At 35.5% G+C, this 22,301-nt stretch overlaps 1 protein-coding gene across 3 annotated transcripts in view; it reads left to right on the top strand.

The window, feature by feature from the left end:
* Positions 1 to 19,692, top strand: part of LOC140739193 (gamma-aminobutyric acid receptor subunit alpha-1-like) — a 37,026-nt gene extending 17,334 nt beyond the window's left edge. For all 3 annotated transcript variants that reach the window (XM_073067256.1, XM_073067255.1, XM_073067257.1), the window contains exons 6-10: positions 104 to 186; positions 3,828 to 3,971; positions 8,538 to 8,690; positions 12,172 to 12,374; positions 15,764 to 19,692. In XM_073067256.1, coding sequence (XP_072923357.1) covers positions 104 to 186; positions 3,828 to 3,971; positions 8,538 to 8,690; positions 12,172 to 12,374; positions 15,764 to 16,075 — 895 coding nt within the window. In that variant the 3' untranslated portion in view covers positions 16,076 to 19,692. The remainder of the gene's footprint in view (positions 1 to 103; positions 187 to 3,827; positions 3,972 to 8,537; positions 8,691 to 12,171; positions 12,375 to 15,763) is intronic.
* Positions 19,693 to 22,301: the final 2,609 nt, after the last annotated feature.

Here is a 22,301-nt window from a genome sequence, read left to right as displayed (position 1 = left end):
GTTGGCTATGTCTTTCATTACAACACATTGATGATAGTCAACAATACTTTGTTAAGGATCTTTACAATCTTTAAAAACAATGTATAATCTTTATTTTCTCCAGGTTGACTGTCCGTGCTGAGTGTCCAATGCATTTGGAAGATTTCCCAATGGATGCTCATGCGTGTCCTTTAAAATTTGGGAGTTGTAAGTACAAGGAAGTTTAACAATTTTTAGATGTTCACAATACATATTATTTTAAATCTAGTACAGTTTCTAAACTAAAATTATATCAGAAATAAAGGAAATGGCATATGCAATGTATGCGACAATCACCAGATGCTGAAGGATTTTAAGATTAATTTAATGTCGTAATTTTAAATAATTTAAAGAAACTCTGTGCTCAGTGGGATTTTTAAAGGAAGTATAGTCACTATCAATAACTTTTTTAAATAAAGAAGCATTCTTGTTACTGTGGTTTCTTTTAAAAAAGATTCAGGTAATTATAATTCAATTTCATTGCTTTGATGATTAACAAAATTGTTTCTGGTTGGAAAATACTTTGTATTACGTGTAAAACAATTTATAACTTTACAACGAGCTCTCTGTATTAATTTGTCAAACATTCTTCAGTTTTAAATTAAGGCAGAATGTAATAATTACTTGAATTTTTCACCTGTACCAGATTAAGGTCAGACATGAAAATGATAGTTAATAAAAATGTTTATATCATTCAATCTTCTAACTTAATCCAAATTTATATTAAAGTTTTTATTTTGTTTTCTGCAAAATTGTTAAAACATTAATTATTTTCTATATTATTAATTAAATTATATAAAATTCTAAGCTACTGTTTCATAATGCAATATCAAAAATCAAAATTTTAGTATATTATGTTGCATTGCAAAATTTGATCAGGTACTGTTTATGAAGCAAATTGTCTCTATAATTGATTTACATTATGTGTTGGTCAGAAGCCAAAGAACATTCTCCTCATAGCTTTATATTTTGCCACTTACTGTTCCCTTGAGTCTTCTGAAACCACACATCATGAAGGTTTTCTAGATTTAAGTTCTTCTGTGGCAAATGCCTCACATGAATTATTTTCTGTGGTATGTGGCTAGCAATTGAGATTATTATCCCGGAGAAGCTAATTTACTTGCAGGTCTTTACTTGCTTTAGCTTTCATACCAATGCAAATACAAATTTAGTATAGAGGTGCAAACATGAGGAAATCTGCAGATGCTGGAAATTCAAGCAACACACACAAAATGCTGGTGGAACACAGCAGGCCAGGAAGCATCTATAGGAAAAAATAACGTGTGTTGCTAGTATAGAGGTGTCTAATTTTGAAGCACAGTTAATTTTTTTTTGTAATTGGATGCCATGGTAATGAAGCAGTTAGCGTGATACTATTACAGCTCAGGGTGTGAGAGATCGGAGTTCAATTTTCAGGCCATCTGCTTGGGGTTTGTGCGTCCTCCTAGTGAATGTGTGAGTTTCATCCAGGTGCTCTAGATTTCCTCCTCATTCCAAAGACATACTGGTTAGTAGGTTAATTGATCATTTGTAAGTTGTCCTGTGATTAGGCTAGAGTTAGACTGGTCGATGGCAGGGCTGGAAAGGCCTGTCAGCATTCTATCTCCAAATAAATAAGGGATACTGTAACATGATAAAACATAATTACTTTATGGACATTTTGAAAGAAAAATAACACTGAATATCAAGTTCTGTGTAACATGTTATTGTACATTAATTTTGGCAAAGATATTAAAGATAACAACAAATTTGTATGTAGGAATGAAATTCATCTTGAGCAGAAGCAATATGGCTACTTTTTGAGTCAGTAACCCAAGTCAGTGTCATTGATTCCAGGAAAGAAGGAAGATGAAAATAAATTAAAAATAAATAACAGAGGGGGTAGATAAAGATAAACAATGAATATATAGTTTTCTTTAATTTGTAAATAGGGAACTGCCTGAGTGGTGTTAATGATTTAACAATATGTATCTAAACTGTGTAAATTATGACCCTGAGAATAAGAATTCAGGCAGAGAATGGAAGCAAATTCATGTGCACAATAGCTGTCCAAAAAAAGAACCATGTTTGACTGAGATTGACTTGGTGAATTTGCTTCCATTCTCTGCCTGAATTCTACATAAATACACTTGACCCATCAAGAACGCAGGACAGCACTGAACTTCCTCTTTCCAGCACAAAACTAAAGCATTTAGTATAATCTTGCCATGAGCCCATTTTTTTGAACAAACTCAGTGTGGATTGGGGATCAATTCTGAATTTTGTTCTTATTCTCATGGTCATAATTTACACAGTTTAGATACATATTGTGAAATCATTAACACCACTCAAAGCACTGCTGTATTTCAGATAGAATTATTGTTTGTGATTCTTAAAGGCAACATTCAAGACCATCAAAGGACTCAGAAATTATCTAACAATATATGCAAATATTAGTAAATTCAAAGACACTTCATCATTAACAATAATAGCTTTATTTTTTAGTCTACTACTTCCAAACACCAGCAGCACTTCTGTATAAAAACTTTTCAGTGAAGAAATGGTGAACGGTGGCATAATTAATCTATGTCTTTCACCTGCTCACAGTTGAAAAGTGTGGATTAATATTGAAATATGTAAATTTAAATCTCATTAGAACAGCTATTGAATTTAAATTCAGGAAAACCTTACATAGGTAATGGTGACCACAGAGCTGTAAGATTAATTTTTAAAGAAGCAAATCTCTCATTTTTACATAGTCTGGCTTATCTGTGCCTCCAGATCTACAGTATTGTTGACTGACAATTAACAGCTCTCTAAAATGGCTCAGAGTGTCATTTAGTTGCATAATATGGCCACACATACTGTATGCACAAGAAAGTTGGAGGCTACTGTCTTTATAAGGATGGGCAAAAAAATGTAGATTTTGCAGTGATTACCGCTTTGCATGGGGGAACAGAGAAAAGACGAAAATGAATTGCTTCAGGCAATAATCATTTGTTATTCAACAGGTCCATTATATATTATTTTTATTTTGTCGATAGTTGAAGGAATAATTATATAAATACTAATATCGAGAACTATTTTGGCAGGGTAGCAGAATTTCCCTCAGAATGAAAAAGGTCATCAAACATTTTGCCATGGTGATGTCTCCCCTTTCAATACACTGTAGTTTGCAAGAAATAATTCTTTAATAAAAGTATTATTCTATTTGTTGATTTGTCCTGATTCTATTTTTATTGATTGGGTTTGAGAAATATTATTTACAATTTAATGCAGTACTATTGTTTCTTTCTATTTTGCATTGTTTTTATCTCTGACTTTTATATATGACAATTTATCATTTCTGATGAAGCACGTGGATCAAAACTATTACTATGTCTTTGATACTGCATAATCAAATTTCATAGGACACATAAGAATGAATGAATTAATCTTATTTTGTTGAGTATTCAGGTATATTTATGTTGTAAAATAAAGCAAATATGTCCTCTAACTGTTTTTGTTTCCTACCAAACATGATTTTTAAATCCAGAATGAACTTGAGCCCAAATTCTAAATGAAAAATGTTACTTTAGACAATTGCAATGAAAACCACTTGCATCCATGCTTCCATTTTATATCTGTGTATACCTTTATTGTGATTAACCAGATATTATTTCAAAGTAATTCAGTTATTTCCTTAATTTTCTGATAAAAGTTTGTGTAGAACTTCCGTGATTATGAGCATGCCTGATAAACAAGTTACCACAGTCTTTTATTGTGTAACTCTATTTTCAAATTTCAGTGGAGTTTGCCGTTAACCAATTTCCCCATCTGTCTTCAAACAGATGCATACACCATATCAGAAGTTGTGTACACGTGGACACATGGAGCATCCCAGTCAGTAGTTGTGGCTGAAGATGGTTCTCGTCTAAATCAATATGACTTAATGGGACAAAGTGTGGGAAAAGTCATTATTAAATCCAGTACAGGTTTGTTTTTTTTTAAAAAATGTAGATGTAATACGTAAGTTTTACTGTTATTTCCCCATGTATTCTATGTGATATTGGTATGGAGAAACATTAATAGGATTTCTATAAACTGTTCTGTTTTTGGCAATCAATCAGTGATCAGCTGTTAATGGTATTATGTAGAACATAGAATGTAACAGTACCAGACAAGCTATTGGGCCCCAAATGTTGTCCCTGATATTGAGAATCATTTCATTTTTTTATAATAAAGTAACTATATGTTCATTTAGTAGCATTATACGAACTATCAAAGTCCTCACAATAATATTCAATTATGAGTTGTAATATTATACACTGTTAAAATCAGACTCATCTCCATACCCACTTGAATTTAAAATACTCAATATGTGAAACAATCCAAATCAGTTTCAGCTGTTCAATTTACCTCTCCTGTTCTTCCTGTTAAATTAGCTAGGCCTTCTTCGGTCATGAATGAGGAGGACTGATTACCGGACCATTGAAAACAGATTGATAACCAGTTGTCAGACAGCAAATAACAGGAGTAAATGAGGGTGACAGTGGGGTACCACAAGGATCAGTGTGATGGTTTCCCAACTATTCACAATGCAGTACTATGCCAATATCATAATCACATACATACCTATAGCTAAGGTGCCTAAGACTTTTGTACTGTATTTATCAATGTGGAACAGGAGCAAAGGATGTTTGAATGGCGAAGGTTGAGCACTACATGAGGGGTGTAGGACAGAAGGCAGAAAAGGAGTGCCAGGTATGGAGGAGGTGGGTGTGGTTAGTGGCGTGGGTGCAAACACACCCAGCCCTGAGACACCAGGCAGGGTCAGTTGATTCCAAACAATTGGTTTATTGATCATTCCAAAATGTCCCTCTGGTGCTTCCTGTTCCCTTCTCTCTCCCTTCCCCTTTCCCTAGCCGCGATCCCCTTTTCCCTGCCCCCTTCCCATTTTCAGTCCACAACAGAGATGCTTTTCATAATAAGGTTTATCATCATTCATATATGTTATGAATTTTGTTTATTTTTTGAGGTAGCTGTTCACCACAATACATAAAATTGCATTCAATGATTTGAGTGAAACAACCAAAACATAATGAGGTGCGGAGGATACAAAGAAACCTCCAGGCTCTTTAGAAAAGCTGAGGTATTGAGCAAATATATGTGAGATATAATTTAACTTTGACGAATCTCAAATGATCTGCAGGAAAATTAGAAAGATGGCATTTTTATGTAGAGAGTGAATGAGAATGTTGATGTGCAAAAGGATATCACATGTCCTTTTACCACATTCCGATGGGGCTGGGCTGGATGCAAGATGGGTGTTCTTCCTTGCTTGAGGAGACCTAGAAAGGGGAATCACAGTCTCAGTATATGGGGTAAGGTGGTTAGGGCTAAGATTTCTTCCCTTCAGGGCGGTGGGAACCTTTTGAAATTCTCTACCACAGTAAGGAGCGGAGGAAATGTCACTGAAAATATTGAAGAAAGAAGATCAATAGATATCTAGATAATAAAAGTCTGCTGCTAGGGAGGTTAGTATGGGAAAGCTTTGGAAGGGTGATATGGGGATGGAAGTTCAACTGAAAGGTGGAACAGGCTCTGAGTGTCTTCTGGCCTGTGTATGTTTCCTATCTGCTTTAATGATAAGCATAAAAGATATCAGGAGAACACCTCTGTATTCTTGAAAAAATTAGTCATATAGTATTTTAGACAAAAACATATGAGTGCAGGCAACGCTTTTCATTAGATGTGACACTTGATAGAGAAATGGTCATTCAGTGCTGCATTGAATTGTCACCCAAATGTTCATGCTCAAATACCTTAGCACACAAACTCAAACTAAACCATAATCTCCAGATTCAAAAGCGTGAGTGTCCTCTACTGATGTTTGGCATGTACATGTACATGTTACGTCAAATTACTTATTGTGTATCAAGTATAATGCTTCCCACAATGGGTTTTCTTGTAATATTTTTACTGGTAAGTTTAAAAAAAACCTGTAGAAGTTTACGTATATCTGTTGGGCAGATATTTATGCTGTTGAAATCTGTGGCATGAAATAGAAGGTTTATTCTTTCTTTATCAGGTAATTAACTGAGTTCAGTTGATCTTGAATAAACATTTTGTTGGCCGAGAAATTATGTTGTTGCAGCATTTGTAGCATCTCTAATTCTTGAAACTTGTAATCTCGTTAATTGACACTCTTGTAATGAGTTCAGAATCAGAATCAGATTGAATATCAACAACATGTTGTGAAATTTGTAAACTTTTGCAGCAACAGTACAATGAAAGACATGATAAATATAGGGAAAAAACTTGAAGTTCAGTAAGTATACATACATTTCTATTAAATTGTTCAGTTAAAATAAGAAGTGCAAAAAAGAAAAGAAACATGGAAATGAAGGTGCAATGAGATAGTGTTCATGGGTTCAATCTCCTTTTAGAAATCAAATGATAGAGGGGAAGAAGCTGTTCCTGAATCTATGAGTGTGTGTCTTCAGGCTTCTGTACCTCCTTCACAATTGTAACAAAGAGAAGAGGGCATGTCCTGGGTGGTGGGGGTACTTAATGATAGATGCGCCTTCCCAAAGCACCGCTCCTTGAAAAGGTCTTGGATATTATGGAGGCATGATGGAGCTGACTAGTTTTACAAGTTTCTGCAACTTATTTTGATCTTGTGCAGAAGACTCCCCCTCCCCACTCCATACCAGTTGGTGATGCAGTCAGCGGCGTTCTCTCCATGGTACATCTACAGAAGTTTTCAAGTGTTCTGGGTGACAAATCAATCCCCTCATACTCCTAATGGAATATAGTCGCTGTCTTGCCATCTTTATAGCTGCATCAGTATGTTGCGTCCAGGTTGGGTCCTCAGAGATATTGACACCACACCCTTAATTAGGATATTCACTTAAAACAATGCACTGCTTTCCTTTGATAATATTTGTAATTATTTACTTCTTCTGGACATTTGATGTCTTGTACCTTGATCCGTTTTGTTACTTAATCTCTCTTGTCTTCTGGCCTATCATGGACCATCTTATTCCCTGCTCTCCATTTCCTTTAGGAACAGAGGTAGTCTATTCTTAAAAACTGTTCAACTCTAACTATTCCAAACTCTGATTTGAAACGTTGGACTGAGTCAAGTTGACTGATTATTGGTGGTTCAAAAAGGAATTGCAGGCTATGATCTGTTTGTTACCGTAGTACTCTTAGGCTACCATGCTCACAAATAGATCTGCGTGAGGTCTACCACTGTGGGGGTCAGGCTCCAAAATCTGCAACAAAACTGAAAGTTAGAATGCGAGTCATGGTTGACTTGCTTCCACTCAGATTTGTAAAGCTGGAGCTAAATGGTGCATCTGGCTGCCTGTTTGACTGTTGAACTCAATATTGAGTAATAGGATAGGTATTGGTTGAAGGAAAGTTTGGATGTGCTTCACGCCCAGCCCTCAGTTTTATGTGTGGAAGAGTGGTGTAGGAATAGCCAACCTATTCATGTGAATGGATATTCCAAATCTGTCAAAAATGTAAGTGCATCTAAATATTTTACTCCCTTTAGTGTTTTACATTAAGTATTAATGTTTTGATATGTCTATAATTATTTATAATTTTATTTCTTCTATAATTTAAATTTCCATAAGTAATTTTTGAGTGTCTCTGGCTATATTTAAACATTGGAATAGATCTTTGACTGCTGGTAAATTGAAGGACAGGGTGTTTACCATTGCCTGGTTCCTAGAGCCCTCTCTGCCATGTCAGTCATATGTCAGCTGTGGCTGTGCAAACTCATGAGGCTCCCTACTTCTGAAACAATGTGTGTACCACAGGAGCAATTCTGACAAGGGGCAAAGTCTGTGATCCCCAGCTTGTTATGGGGAGAATGCAAGAGAATGGGGTTGAGAGGGATAATAAATGGGCTGAAGGGCCTAATTATGCCCTAATGTCTAATCTTCTCTTTTGAACTGACCTGCTGAGCATTTCTATTCATTCTGTTTTTATTTCATTTTACAACATTCATGGTCTTTTATTTTTGCTTTCAGCCTTACCTTTCTTAATGTTTTGAATTAATTCACTGAAATATGACAATATCATTGGTCAATTATGGAAAACCCTGAACATCCTCTACATAGCACCATCCAGAGACAGAGAAGCAGTTTCAGCGACAGGTTACTGTCGATGCAATGCTCCTCAGACAGGATGAAGAGGTCAATACTCCCCAATGCCATTAGGCTTTACAATTCAACTGCCAGGACTTAAGAACTTTTTAAAGCTATTATTAATGCTTTTTGAGCTAGTGATTTAGATGCATATCATATTATTACTGAGTTAAGTATTGTATTGTATGTAATGAGTTTTTGCTACAACAAGTGTATGGGACATTGGAAAAAAATGCTGAATTTCCCCATGGGGATGAATAAAGTATCTATCTATCTATCTATCTATCTATCTTTCTGCTGTGTTTGTAGTGTATATGAATGAATATTCTAAAGTTGTTGAGGAGTCTATACTGAGCTGAATGCTTGCAAGTTGTTCTAATACTCTTTTTAAATTTCCAGGTGAATATGTTGTAATGACTGCTCACTTTCACTTGAAGAGAAAAATCGGTTATTTCGTAATTCAGACTTACTTACCATGTATTATGACAGTCATTCTGTCACAAGTATCATTCTGGTTAAACAGGGAATCTGTCCCTGCAAGAACAGTCTTTGGTGAGTGTTTCGGAAAACATGCTTGCAGACGTGTTTGAATATTGTTCAGAATTTTTTTTTAAAAGTTATGTCAAAAAAGAAGCAACTTTGTTGTTTTAGTTTTTGGTATGAGTGAAAATATGATTTTTAATTTTAGGCATTCCTTGCCAATTGTTACACACTTCAGATACCACGTAAACTCATTTTTATGCTATTCCAAAAACATGGTGGTGTTGGTTGGCTTCTGTCTGTCTCGAAGGACAATGGGTGGTGATGATGATCATCACAAGCCTGGACGGTAGGTATGGAGATCCTGAGATGCCCAGTCATCAAGATCCCCCTCTCAGCTTCACCAGTGTAGTCCAAAGGAAAGCTTATGAATCAATACATTTGGCACCAGCTTGGCTGCAGGATCTGCCGGAAGGATGTTGAATGATATCCAGCTGCTTTAGGGGCTCCACTCCGGATTTGCTGTCTGGTTTACTCCCGTAGCCTTCGTCTCTCCCAAGGCTGCCCACAGGCAGTGGAGCTATTTACCCATGGCTGGGGATCCGGTTCATGAGCACCAGGGCATGTCCAGACACCAGTGGGCCTGAGTGCTATGTGTGCAGGGGCCAGACCTCCTCCTCATCCTCTGTAGCTGAGCCTGAGTCCAAAAGGAGTTCAGTTTCCTAGTGTCACCAGTGAGGAGACAGTACATGAGGCTTGCTGTTGGAGAGGCTACGTACCGGCATGGTGAGACTTACACACTCACCTCTCCTTTTCGCAAGACTGCTAGCCAGTGGTGGAAGCTGAAAGTGAGAGCGACTAACACTACCCACTACACTACCACACTAGACACGTCAGAACAACGATTTTGACACCAAAAATATGGTGTAACCTTACCTTATTTAGAACATTTCCATATCTAAAGTTAACATACTTCTTGAGATTGATGTTCATCATTGATTATTACTATGTTGAGTGATTGTTTTTGTTTTAGACTATAGTAATTCATAACCAGACTGAGTTATTGCCCATCGCTTGTACCAAATCCCAGCATCAATTTATTGAATTAGTCTCTCACTCTGTTCTCTATGTTTCGGTGATTTCTTTTCAATGGAGGTACAATACAACTTTAATTTGACACATTAATATGAACTCTCACTACCAAAGGAAACTCATTGGCAAATTATATACATGTTATATTGGAAAGATGGGAACTGTGAATGTATTGCTGGTATAAAAGTGATTCTTCTTTGAAATGCTAAAGCAATTTATTGGGAATGTTGATTAAGTGCTCTGTGGCATTTAACCTTTAATGGGTTTCCCATTGGATTGAGTACAGCTAACACCAGAGGGTCAGGGATACTTACCCAGTGGTTATGCATAAAGCCAAATTGTGAACGTGATTTCTTTGATGTACTGTATTTTATAATGAATAGACAGAAAATAAAGGACAGTACACCCCACTGCCTAACATGTGTAATAAATGTACAAGATTTCTGATCATTAATGAAAACCCAAAAAAGGAATACTTGGTAAAGAAATTTAGCAAAATATGCCTTCTGTTCAAATAATTACTCTCATCTCTGTTGGTATCAGATTACTGTCTAATACATGCCATTCATATCTGGATAAAGTATTTAATGAAAAGCTTCCCTTTATGATTATATCCCATTTAAATTTTATATATGAATTATTGTGTCAGAAAGATTCTTGCGATCAAGGAATTCTGACTTTAAAATCTACTGCATGAAGTTGAATTCTATTTCAATGTGTGTTTAAGTAAGCTAAACAGACTACTAAATTAGAGTTTCTTAGAAATAATCATGATGTGAAATTATTAAGGAAGTGCCACTTTCTGAAAAGTGACATATTCTAAACCTTTTAAGCATCAAGATTAGGAAATGACACTTAAATGGAAAACAAATAAAACTGAAGATATTAGAATCTGAAAGAATAAAAAAACACACTGGAAGATCTCACCGATCAAGTAGCAACTGTGGAAAGAGAAATCAGTGAATGTTTCAGATTAGCAACCGGCCCCAGAACTGTTACTAACTCAAAACATTGTCTAGTCTTCTCTTTCCACAGGTCCTGCTTGACTGGCTGAGTTCTCCCAGTAATTCTGGTTTTGAATAAAAATAGAGTTTGACAACATTACTGGGAGGTTACTATGGATATATTATTGTATATATAAATATCATTATATAAAAATTAGGGATTGATATTATGAAGTAAAATTATTACATCTAAGTAAATGATTTAAATAAAGAAATTTTCTTCATTGCCATTTAGTGGAGTAAATTTGAATTATTCAATAGGGATTAAAATCAATTCTCACTTCAGAGACAAGTAGATTATAAAATAAGGAAAATCTGCAAAGATAATAGAATCCTCAAATCTTATATAAATGTAACAGCAAGTTGAAGACTTCAGAGTATTTCCTTTTATCTTTTTTTCCTGTGTCCTTGGAAATAATGGAACTTATTTCAGCTTGGCCAAGATTAAAATAAATTGTCATTCTTTGATTAAAACTTATTGGAGATAATTCAGAGAGTACGGAAAATGAACACGACCTTAATACACTGAGTTGCATGGTGGAAGTAACCCAAAATAAATTTCTGGCTAACATGAGCATAATGGGTCACATGGCCTCCTTTTGTACTGCTTTAGATGAATTAATGATTCTGCAATACTGTGACAGAAAAATAAACTCTTGGAATGAATATTTTTAACTATTTATTGTCCTGTTGAATATTCAAGACAAACAGAAGTAAAGAGATTATGAGAATTATTAAAACTGCCTAGGAATGTTCAGTTTTTGTGTGATTTCTACTAATTTGGTTATAGAGCAGCACATCAAGGAGTTGACGAGAGGTTATGTATGTTTGCCCAATCCATTACGAATTAAATAAAAACAGGTGGAAAAATGAATAGCGATTGCCAAAGAACAAACCTTTTATTCCTAGCAACATCTGGAGAGATGACACATTTCATCTAGATCTTAATCCAGACTATTGCTGATACTGTCATTTAATACAGTATACTTAATATACTTAAATTTAATACCAAATTTTATCTAAAATACGGCTTAGTTGGTATTGTGTAAGGATAATAAATAGAAGGAAATTCTACATGTCTGTTCATTGTTTAGGAAAGAGTATACCAATTGTTTGCTAGAATTCAATTGTGTATTATAAATTTTTGCAGATAATATTGACTGCATTTGAAATTGGTCGCATATGATATTGAGCTACCAGATACAATAAGACATAAAACTGACTAAAAATACTTTTCAATGCAACTTAAAATATATTGACCTTTTGTACAACATTTGATAGTAAATGTGAATAATATGTTCTCAATATTTTATTTTTGGCTACATCATATGATTCATTTTAAAGCACTTTAGTATTATATTATTTATAAAATTTTTGTTTTATTAGTTTGCAAATTTAAAGACACAAGTAACACAAAATATTCTAGTAACCTATTGTTTTTATTGTACTTTATTCAGGAGTCACAACAGTATTGACAATGACAACTTTAAGTATCAGTGCCAGGAACTCACTCCCAAAAGTTGCATATGCAACCGCTATGGATTGGTTCATTGCCGTTTGTTATGCTTTTGTGTTTTCTGCACTTATTGAATTTGCCACAGTGAATTACTTCACAAAGAGGAGCTGGGCATGGGATGGAAAAAGCTTAGTTCCCGAAAAGGTGAGTAGTGCAGTTTTACTCTTGTTCAATTAGTATCAACAAAGTAGTACTGATTCTGTTTATAAAATTAATCATGGTTGAACTGTGGAAAAAAAGAAGAAATAATTGTTTGGATACACTTTCATTTTGTATATTATCTGTACTCTGTTGTTTGCCATTACAAATATAGGAATATCTTATGAAAAGAGAATTAGTGTCATTTGCAATTGATCCAATTTAGTGTATTTGTTACACAGTTTATAAAATCACAGTTGTCTGAATGTAATCATGACCCATGAACGTTGATTACTGGTGGTTGTTAACAGCAGCATTGATTATCAATGGGACATGGTTACTTGCTCCCTTGTTGGTGAGACTTACTGCACTTGCCATGAATGCTTTTTGCTGCATTAACAGTATAAGCCTGGATAATGGGGAGGACCTTGTTAGATGTGGGCAAAGGCAGATTTATTATCAGAGAATTGTGAAAGTGCAGTATTCCCAAATCTCTCCATTTATTATTTAGCTTACTGTGAAGAGAAGGTCATTGATGAATTTGTTGAAAATGTTTGTGCTGAGTACACTGCTCTGAGGTACATATGTATTGATGTTGTGAGGTTGAAACTATTTACTTATAACAACCTCAATCAACTTGTGCAAAATATATCTCCAGCTAATAGCCAAAGTTCCTCTGCTCCCCATTGATTTCAGTTCTCTGGGGCTTCCAGATGCCATGCTCAGTTGAATTCTGCCTTAGAGCATACAGTAACACATAGACAATAAAAGAGTGAAGTGCAGGAAATGACTCTTCATCCCAAGATATCTGTGCTGAACGTGGTGCCAATCCAAGCTGAACCCATCTGACTGACTGTGAGCCATACTCTCAATTGGGATTGGACATGCTAGAGGCAGAAAACATGTTCCCGATGTTGGGGGAGTCCAGAACCGGAAGCCACAGTTTAAGAATAAGGAGTAGGCCATTTAGAACAGAGTTGAGGAAAAACTTTTTTACCCAGAGAGTGGTGGATATGTGGAATGCTCTGCCTCAGAAGGCAGTGGAGGCCAATTCTCTGGATGCTTTCAAGAAAGAGTTAGATAGAGCTCTTAAAGATAGAGGAGTCAAGGGATACGGGGAGAAGGCAGGGACAGGGTACTGATTGTGGATGATCACATTGAATGGCGGTGCTGGCTTGAAGGGCCGAATGGCCTACTCCAGCACCTATTGTCTATTGTCAATTCTCTACCTGCTCAAGTGCTAAACACCTGCTAAATATTGTTATTGTAACTGCTTCCACAACCTCTCCTGGCAGTGCATTCTAGGCGCGTGCTACTCACTGTGTGAAGTCATGTGATTTCATGCAAAGTGACATTATCCTCGTACAGTCCGCTCCTCATAGCTACACAGCCACTGTCACTGTCTTACAGTGTTTCCATATGCCCTGCTGCAACCCAGAAAAGTTCCTCTTGCCAAGAACTACTTAGTCACTTTTCACTTCCTGCCAGTTACCTAATGCACAGATACTCCTGCACCAAGTGTTACTTTATGTACAGTCAATGCATATAAGCTCATCTTATGTATATATGGCCACTCTCTAACAATGTGTTTAATAGGATTGGTTTTTATTGTTTTTCCTTCAGGCTTATTGTGTTTATTTTTATGGATCTGGAGTAACAATAATTTTGTTCTGCTTTATACTCTTGCACAGAAGAATGACAATAAACCATCGTGAATCTTGAATATTGTAGATGTTTGAGTGGCAGACAGGATAGTGCAATGGTCTACAGGAAAAAATGTGAGAGAAGAATTTTAATTGTGGGCTTCCCCAACATTCTAGGTCCTTTGCTATTTATGGTGCATATCAATACTTTGGATTTATATGTAAATTGGTATATTGCTCTATTATGGTCAGTGAAAAAAATGTCTGGCATACTATTCATACAGATCAATTCATTACAACAGTGGATGGAGGTAAAACAATGATAGAGTGCAAAATAAAACATTTCAATGATAAAGAAAGTGCAGTGGGGGCAGACAATAAAATACAAGGTCATAGCAAAGTAGATTAAGGTCAGGAGTCAATCTTATCACACTGTGGAGCCATTCAACAGTCTCATAAATATGGGATAGAAGCTGTCCTTGAGGCTGGTGGTGTATGCTTTCAGACCTCTATATCTCTTGTCCGTGTTTAGGGTGGGTGGGGACTTCGTTTATGCTGGCTGCTTTATGGAGGCATTGAGACGTGTTGCAAGAGTCCATGGAGAGGAGGCTGGTTTCAGCGACGTGCCAGGCTGTTTCCACAAATCTTAACAGTTTTTGTGGTCACGTGCAGAGCAGTTGCTGTACCAATCTGTGATACATCCGGATAAGCTGTTTTCTATGATGCATTGATAGTTATCAGTGACTATCAAAGGGGACATGCCAAATTTTTTCAGTGTCCTGAAGAAGTACTGTAGAGACATTGGTGAATTTTCTTAGCTGTGGCATCAATGTAGTTGGATCAGAACAGGTGATGTTCTCTCCCTGGAACTTCAAGCTCAGAACCCTCTCAACTTTAGCACTGTTGATGCAAACAGGAGCATGTGGACTGCCCCCCTTCCTGAAGATAATGACGAGCTCTTTTGTGACGTTGACTTTGTGATGACACCATATCATTGGGTTCTCTATCTCCTTTCAGTATTCCAACTCATCATTTTTAGAGATACGGCCCACTATGGTGATACCATCTATATATTTGCAGATGGAGCTAGAGCTGAATCTGGTCAGGCAGGCCTGAGTGTGTGGGAGTAAATTAGGGGGCTGAGGACACAGCCTTGTGGGGCACCGGTGTTGAGGATAATCATGGCAAATGTGTTGCTGTCTATCCTTACTGATTCTGGACTATCATTAGGAAGTTAATGATCTAGTTGCAAGAGGAGGTGTTGAGTCCCAGGTCTAGGAGTTCGAAGATGAGTTTTCCTGGAGTTATAGTTTTGAAGGCAGAGCTGTAGTCAATAAACAACAGTTTATTGTAGTCAATAAACAACAATAGGTATCTTTTACTGCACAGCTACTCCAGAGTTGTGTGTAGGGCCAACAAGATGGTGTCTCTTTTGGCGATGGGAAATTATAGTGCGCTGTGATGGTCGACAACACCAAAGTTGCCTTTCTGGTCATTAGGGAAAAAGGAAGATGCAGACTGCAGAAAGATGCCAATGACTGGTCACAAAAGTGGGAACTTATCCCAGAGCATTGGCTAAACTTTGAGAGGGTTAAATCAGCAAGAGTGCATGCACTTGCTCAATTCTCAATCAAGGTTATTTATGATTTGGGGTTTATATCAGAATTTAAATGCAACAGCTGCATTTTCGGTGGCAATTTTCAGTTAAGATGCTTTTTTTAATAATAAAAGGTTCTTAATTTTGATTCCCAGAAAAAGGAAAGAGAAAGAGAGGCACTTCTGAAGAAAAACAACACCTATACAGCAACATCAGCGAACTTTGCCCCAAATATTGCAAAGGATGCAGGTCTGGCGACCATTGCAAAGAGTGCTGGAGCAGAATCCAAAGACCCCAAACCAGAACAGAAGCCTCCAGAGCCTAAGAAGACCTTCAACAGTGTCAGTAAAATTGATAGACTAGCCAGAATAGCATTTCCATTAATGTTTGGGATTTTCAACCTGGTTTATTGGGCAACTTACTTGAATAGAGAGCCAGTTATCAAAGGAGATGATGAACATAACTAGAAAATATTAAAAGAGCAGTTCCTCAATAGTAATAGTATTTTATTTACTGGGTAATTTCTGTGAAAGTTCTAACAGATTCAATATCCCTATTCAATTTGATGCATACACTGTTTTCCCATTTGCCTCTTTCTTAAACCCAATCAAAATATTTTTCTGATAACATCAGAAAGAAAGAAATCACTCAAACTCTATCTAAAAACAAAAAATTATTATACTGTCAGTAAGACGGGCCTAGTTCTGTGTCACCACTGACATACTGAATTATTAATGATTTATTTTTCTTAGTTTATAAGGATTTTCTTTTGATAGCATGTCCATGAACAGAAGAAACCTCATTTTAAGCATTCTGACAACAGGGTGAATGTGAAATTTGAAATGATCTTAATAGTTTCTGGGACATGACCAGAAAACTTTAGTTTCTAAATTTAGGTTAAGGATGTGTTCAGCATTTCTGCATGCTGCAGACTTTGTGGACTATTTTGTTTACTTCCATTCTCATTCCAAATTATATTTAGAAGAAAGAAATTACATATATTGAATATATAATGCAAAGACTGGATATGTTTTTCTAACATTTTCTTTCAAGTTATTTGGAAAAGCTGCCTGTAATATGAGCAAAACATGATTTTGAATTCAATTAGCTGACATGCGTTAACAATGGACATGTTTTGCTTCAGGCTGGCAATATCTTAATGGGGCCAATGGCCTGAATAACCATTTACCAAATGGTAAGACTTTAACTATTTATTGAAAGGCAAAGAGTGTGGTGTCAGCTAGTATGAATGATGTCTTGCCTGGATAAGTAAAGTGCACTTTTCAAAAAGGTTTATAAAGTATCCCAGTTTTACTTCTTGTAAAAATTCAAAAATAAACAATGTAATATTTTCTAGGCTTAAATGAAAAGATAATTTAAACTATAATATTTACAAATCTTATATAGTTAACTGATATCTGTATGTGATACCCCAAGCAGGTACCTGTAATTTCAAGTTTCAGAAATACCAATAAAGTAGGTTAATCCATTATTTGTACTGAGGGGGGTTACTGATGAAGATCATTGTACTTTGATTCTATCAATATGCATGTACTGGAAAGGGTGTAATATATATGCAGGAGTTATTTTGAAAACAAAACTCAAGAGTTCACAAGATAACCATATTTATGACTACAGTTTAGTGAACGCTATTTTCATATCTTGATTTTCTTCTTTACTTATTTATTAAACTACAGAACAGTTTGATGGAAATACTATTGCACATCGTGCTCTTTTTGCTCAGGCTATACAATGTTTCTTTGAACAAGCCCAATCCTGATGGCATTTAAATGAAATGATGTCTAATATTAATGCGACAGTAACTTTTTTGTTTTGTTCTTTTCTGTATATAGGTCCTTGATGGCTGACACCAGCCTGCCTACAATCAAGGGCATATATGCAGAAAGGTGCCAGAAAAGCACCATTAACATCATAAAGGATCCCACCTACCCTACTCATGAACTGTTTGTCTCACTTCTGTCAGGGACCATACCAGGACCACCAGACTCAAAAACAGTTACTTTGTTGAATCAGTAAGGCTGAGAAACACCTCCCCCAACTAACCCATCCCTCTACATCTCCCAACCAACATTACTTTATGTTGCATCCTGTTAGTCACCTTAAGTCACTATAGTCACCATAGTTTACAGCTTTACATTCTGTTGGTCACTTTAAGTACAGACACTCCTGTGCCTAGCAACACTTTACGGACATACAATCAATCTATGTATGTAAGCTATGTATTTATATTTATTGTGGTTTAAAAAATATTTTTTGTTTTCTTTATCATATTTTGATTTATTTTTGAGTTGCATCGGATCCAAAGTAACAATTATTTCATTCTCCTTTACACTTGTGTACTGGAAATGACATTAAACAATCTCAAATTTTGAATCTTGAATTGTAAGAAGAGGAGCAAACCATTTTACCCACTGGAACTAATTACAATTGATGGCCTACAGTATAATCACAGCACTTTAATGATCAGATCATGATCATAGTGACACTGTAGCAATGCCTAGCTTCAGAGCACCCCAAAACCTCTGACAGACACTTTAACAGCTGCTACGCGGTACACGCAGCTGTTACAGTCATGCAGCTGTTACAATCATGCAGCAATATGCATTGGACTCTTGACCATGGGATCTATTAATCATTACTCTAAAACCCACCAAACAATATTAAGAAATGCCAAATAATCGTACCTTCTAAATACTAGCAACCTGTCCGTGCTTGATTAAGAAGTAGCTTTAAAATTAAACCTTGATATATTGAAAGTATGTATGTTTCTACGCTATGTTTCTTTTTGGACATAACTGATTGAATGACAATATGAGATGAGACCATTCTTTCTAGAATTAGACTCTTACTGAGATTGAATTTTGTTTAATATAAACTCTCATCTTCTCTTGCACATATGTAAGAGAAAATAGTGATCAAATAATACCCGTGTATTTAAATTAGCAATTGATCAATGGGGAATGAAACATGCTGTCAAAATTGTGTATCAAGAGTAAGGAAAAAGTGGGATCTTACCTCATTGTATCTCTGTTCTCATTGGGCAGATCCTCCTGAAGTCTGCTGACATTTACGGCTAGTACTTACAGCCTTCTCTAAACTGACATTTTCTATAAGGAAAGGCATCTGCCATATGCCAGTTTTTCAACTCAACACTGGTACTGTTCACTTAGGAATCTTGCTGGACTGTCAAACTTCTTTTAGAGTTGGCCAGCAATATCTCCAGTCTTTGCATTAGCAGGTGGTCCTTATAGCTGGTGATCAAGGAAGCACTGACAATGAAACAGAGCACCTGGACTACTGAATAGCAGAAGACAAAGCCATTCCATTGTGTTGCTACTGACATTGTAGCTTATTCAATCAATTGGATCTCAAGATTCTCCCTGTCACATCTTGCTTCCAGTTCTTTTTCTTCCCCAAGCTTCTCTTGTAGGTTCCACAGTGGCTAAGTATATACTTTGATCAACTAGCAAGCAGGCATGACAAAGAATAGGCTCTGCTTCCCTAGATGAGAATCTAGCCCTAATATCAGGCAGGGACTGAGAATAAAGTAAAGCAAGTTGAGGACATAAGCATGGATATCAGAACATGAAGAATTCCAGGAATATGTCTGTAATTAAGGTTTGCACCCCAAGTTAACAAGGTAGCAGTAATAATAATAAAGAAGCCCTTGTCTTCTGGTTCGTAAGTAGAATTTCAATTCACACCAATAATCTCGGCATTGGCATGGAGCAAGGCTTCTAGCACTGATCCTTGTATGACGTTTCTGACCCCTTTCCCAGCCTCTTTCATGGCTATAGAGAAAACTAGTATCCTGAAACAAAATCATATAGTGTACTAACTTCACATTATTTAAAGGAAATTTGTTATAATATAGGACTATTGGTAGCCCAAGAAAGGAAGATGTTTGTAATAAAGTTATAGTAGACTATTACCATAGATCAGTTGCTAAATTATGTTTTTAACATGAACTACATAAGTCATATGACAACTATACCTTATTTGTTAAATTACTGGTGAATTTTGAGAAAGAATATTATTAATTAGGACATAATTAGGGAAATTTGCTTCTTTTTCTCTGCAGCCAGTTTCTGCTTTTTGGTCTATTTTCATGACTAGATTGTTTAACCCATGAATCTCACATTGGAAATCCTGTTACATTACAGATATCTTTGTTTGATCTCCATTCACCAACCAATACTAAAAGAATCTTTGAGGTCCAGTGTATGTGTGTATATATATATATAAATTATATATACACACATTTTTTAATTTGACTCAACAAATTTATCATTTTTGTAAAGCATCTAACCAATAGAAAATAATTAATTTCCAATTCAAATAACTAGATTGATTCATTAATTTTAAAGAAATTATTCAGCCAAAAAACATTGGGTTTGTGCAGTTTGAGAAAAGTGAACTTTTGTTTGTAACAGACCAAGTAATAAAAATTATCAATAAGTAATGGCACAAATAACCACTATTATGTACTTCATGCATTGACATTATATTGACTTGTGTTATTCACACTATGAGCTAACTCTGATTTTACCCTGTCAGGTTAAAGTGAATAAAGAAGAAATATGTTCCACTAAATTGCCTCAACATTTCTAATAATCCAAAGAAACTTTTTATACTTATTGGTATTCCTGACCTTTTGACACTGCTGCTTTGAGAACGCCTAGGAAAACACAGTTTTGTGCATGCCTCACCTTGTGGTAACCTTCAGTGGAAGCATTAGGCAATGGCAAACAGACTAACTTAACAGTCTGAAGAAAAGAGAGGTTTACAATTATATCTTGGAGAGAACTGCATAAAATGTCAGTCTTCCAGGCTGTCTTTGACCAGTAATAATAGAGCTGAAAAGCACCAATGGATCAAAATGCATTTCTTCTTACATCATTTAAATAAATTAGTGCAGCTGGTAAAATATCTGTTCCCTTAATTTAATCCAGTATTTTATCCAAGTATTGATTTACAAACAGTGTATCAATGTAGTTAAAACAGCAGTGTTGAAGGAGGACTTAGAAGTATAACAGTGTTATCTTAACAAAATCAAGCTGACGAACTCCCTCATCTTCATAACTGCCTTGTATTTTAGCAATATTGCTGTAAGAAAATATACTTCAAATGTAAGGGCTTCTAGTATCTGTGGAAATATAACTTTAAAATAACTTGTGTAGATAAAAAAAACTGTATAGAGTTTTATTTTTGGGGGGGTTCCCCCATCTTCCTCATAAAAGCTTCTTTGCTGTCTATCTCTCAAGCTTTCATTTATAGAGTCTTATCTGAAAAGAATTCTACGGTTTTTGACTCACAGCTTACATAAATGTAACTGCCCTGTGTCTTCATGCATTTTTTGCACATTGTTGTGATAACTAATGAAATTAGTCAGCTTTATTTGCTATGCAATAACTGCTTTGTATCACTTCTTGGTTCTCAATTTGTAGATGTAAATGTGAATTGATAAATTATGTATAGAGTAAAATACACTTTACCAAATTGAAGTATCCTAACAGCTTTTTATAAAGAGCATTGCTAAGTCAGTTATTAAGGGGTTTTGTCAAATTATAAACAAAATCCAAACTTTAAAATTGATTGGAAGGAGAGGAAGGAGCTGAAAGAGTTAAAAGTTTTGGAAACATGCACATAATTCATATTTAATGTAATAAACACTGGCTTTTGTCTGCTTTAAATTGCATTTGTGTAACTCATTATAGACCATTTTCAGATTTGTTTTAAGATGATGTTAGGTGGGAGGCAAGGAGCAAGGAAAACATTGCAAATTTAAGTTTATTAAAGATTGGATTTTTTTTCAGTAAAATAATTGGACAGAACCCCCCCCCCTCCATTTTCTGAAATCAGTTTGTCTTCCTTGTTGGTTACAATACACATTATTGGAAGGCTGCTAATTACTGTGGGAGTGATAGCAAGTACTAAGTTAAGGTGTCAAATGATATTTGCACATTTGTCTAATGATGAAAGATTATAATGTACCCAGATGCAATAAATCATATTAAAGATGTGGTATTCCTCGAGGACCTTCTTAGGCTTCATTTTAGAATTACTATGGCCTGTTCTTCTTTTTAAATACCTGTAAATCTTTTCCTCTAACTATATAAATTTACTTGAAATTTGCTGTAGCTGAACATACTACTCTCATAGCTACTGTAAGTATTTGCCTATCATTTATACCAAAAATATCTTTTAAAAAGGTTTTGAAAGAAGATGTGAAATATAAACTTACAAAAAAAAGACAGAAAAAGAGCAACCAGTCCATCAAGTCTGCCACATGTAAACTGGAAGGACATACCTGTGACTGCATGTTATTTATTACAGTTTTATAGTTGCCTTGTTTGGTCTCAAGGAGAATACTGCAACTTTAAATTTTGGCAAAGATTGTATTGGGATTTGATGAGAAGATATTTTATTGGATTATAGAGTTTATCACAAGTTCTTGAATATATTTCAGTATCTTATAGTTGCTACTGAACTAGTTGATGATAATAAACCTAAATTATTGGTCAACTTGTGTGTCACTGTGTCTGCAGCATCACTTTTGAAACTCTCTCAGTAGAATTTGTTATTGTTTCCTTTAGTCGTTGAGGGTTCATGAAAAATAGATAACTATTTCTGAAATAAACTTGAAGCAACAATGTCAAAATTGTTTTCCTG

Source organism: Hemitrygon akajei, chromosome 15 (assembly GCF_048418815.1).
Source record: "Hemitrygon akajei chromosome 15, sHemAka1.3, whole genome shotgun sequence".
Classification (NCBI taxonomy): domain Eukaryota; kingdom Metazoa; phylum Chordata; class Chondrichthyes; order Myliobatiformes; family Dasyatidae; genus Hemitrygon; species Hemitrygon akajei.
Note: the sequence above shows the minus strand (reverse complement) of the source record. Positions and strands in the feature narration are given on the sequence as shown.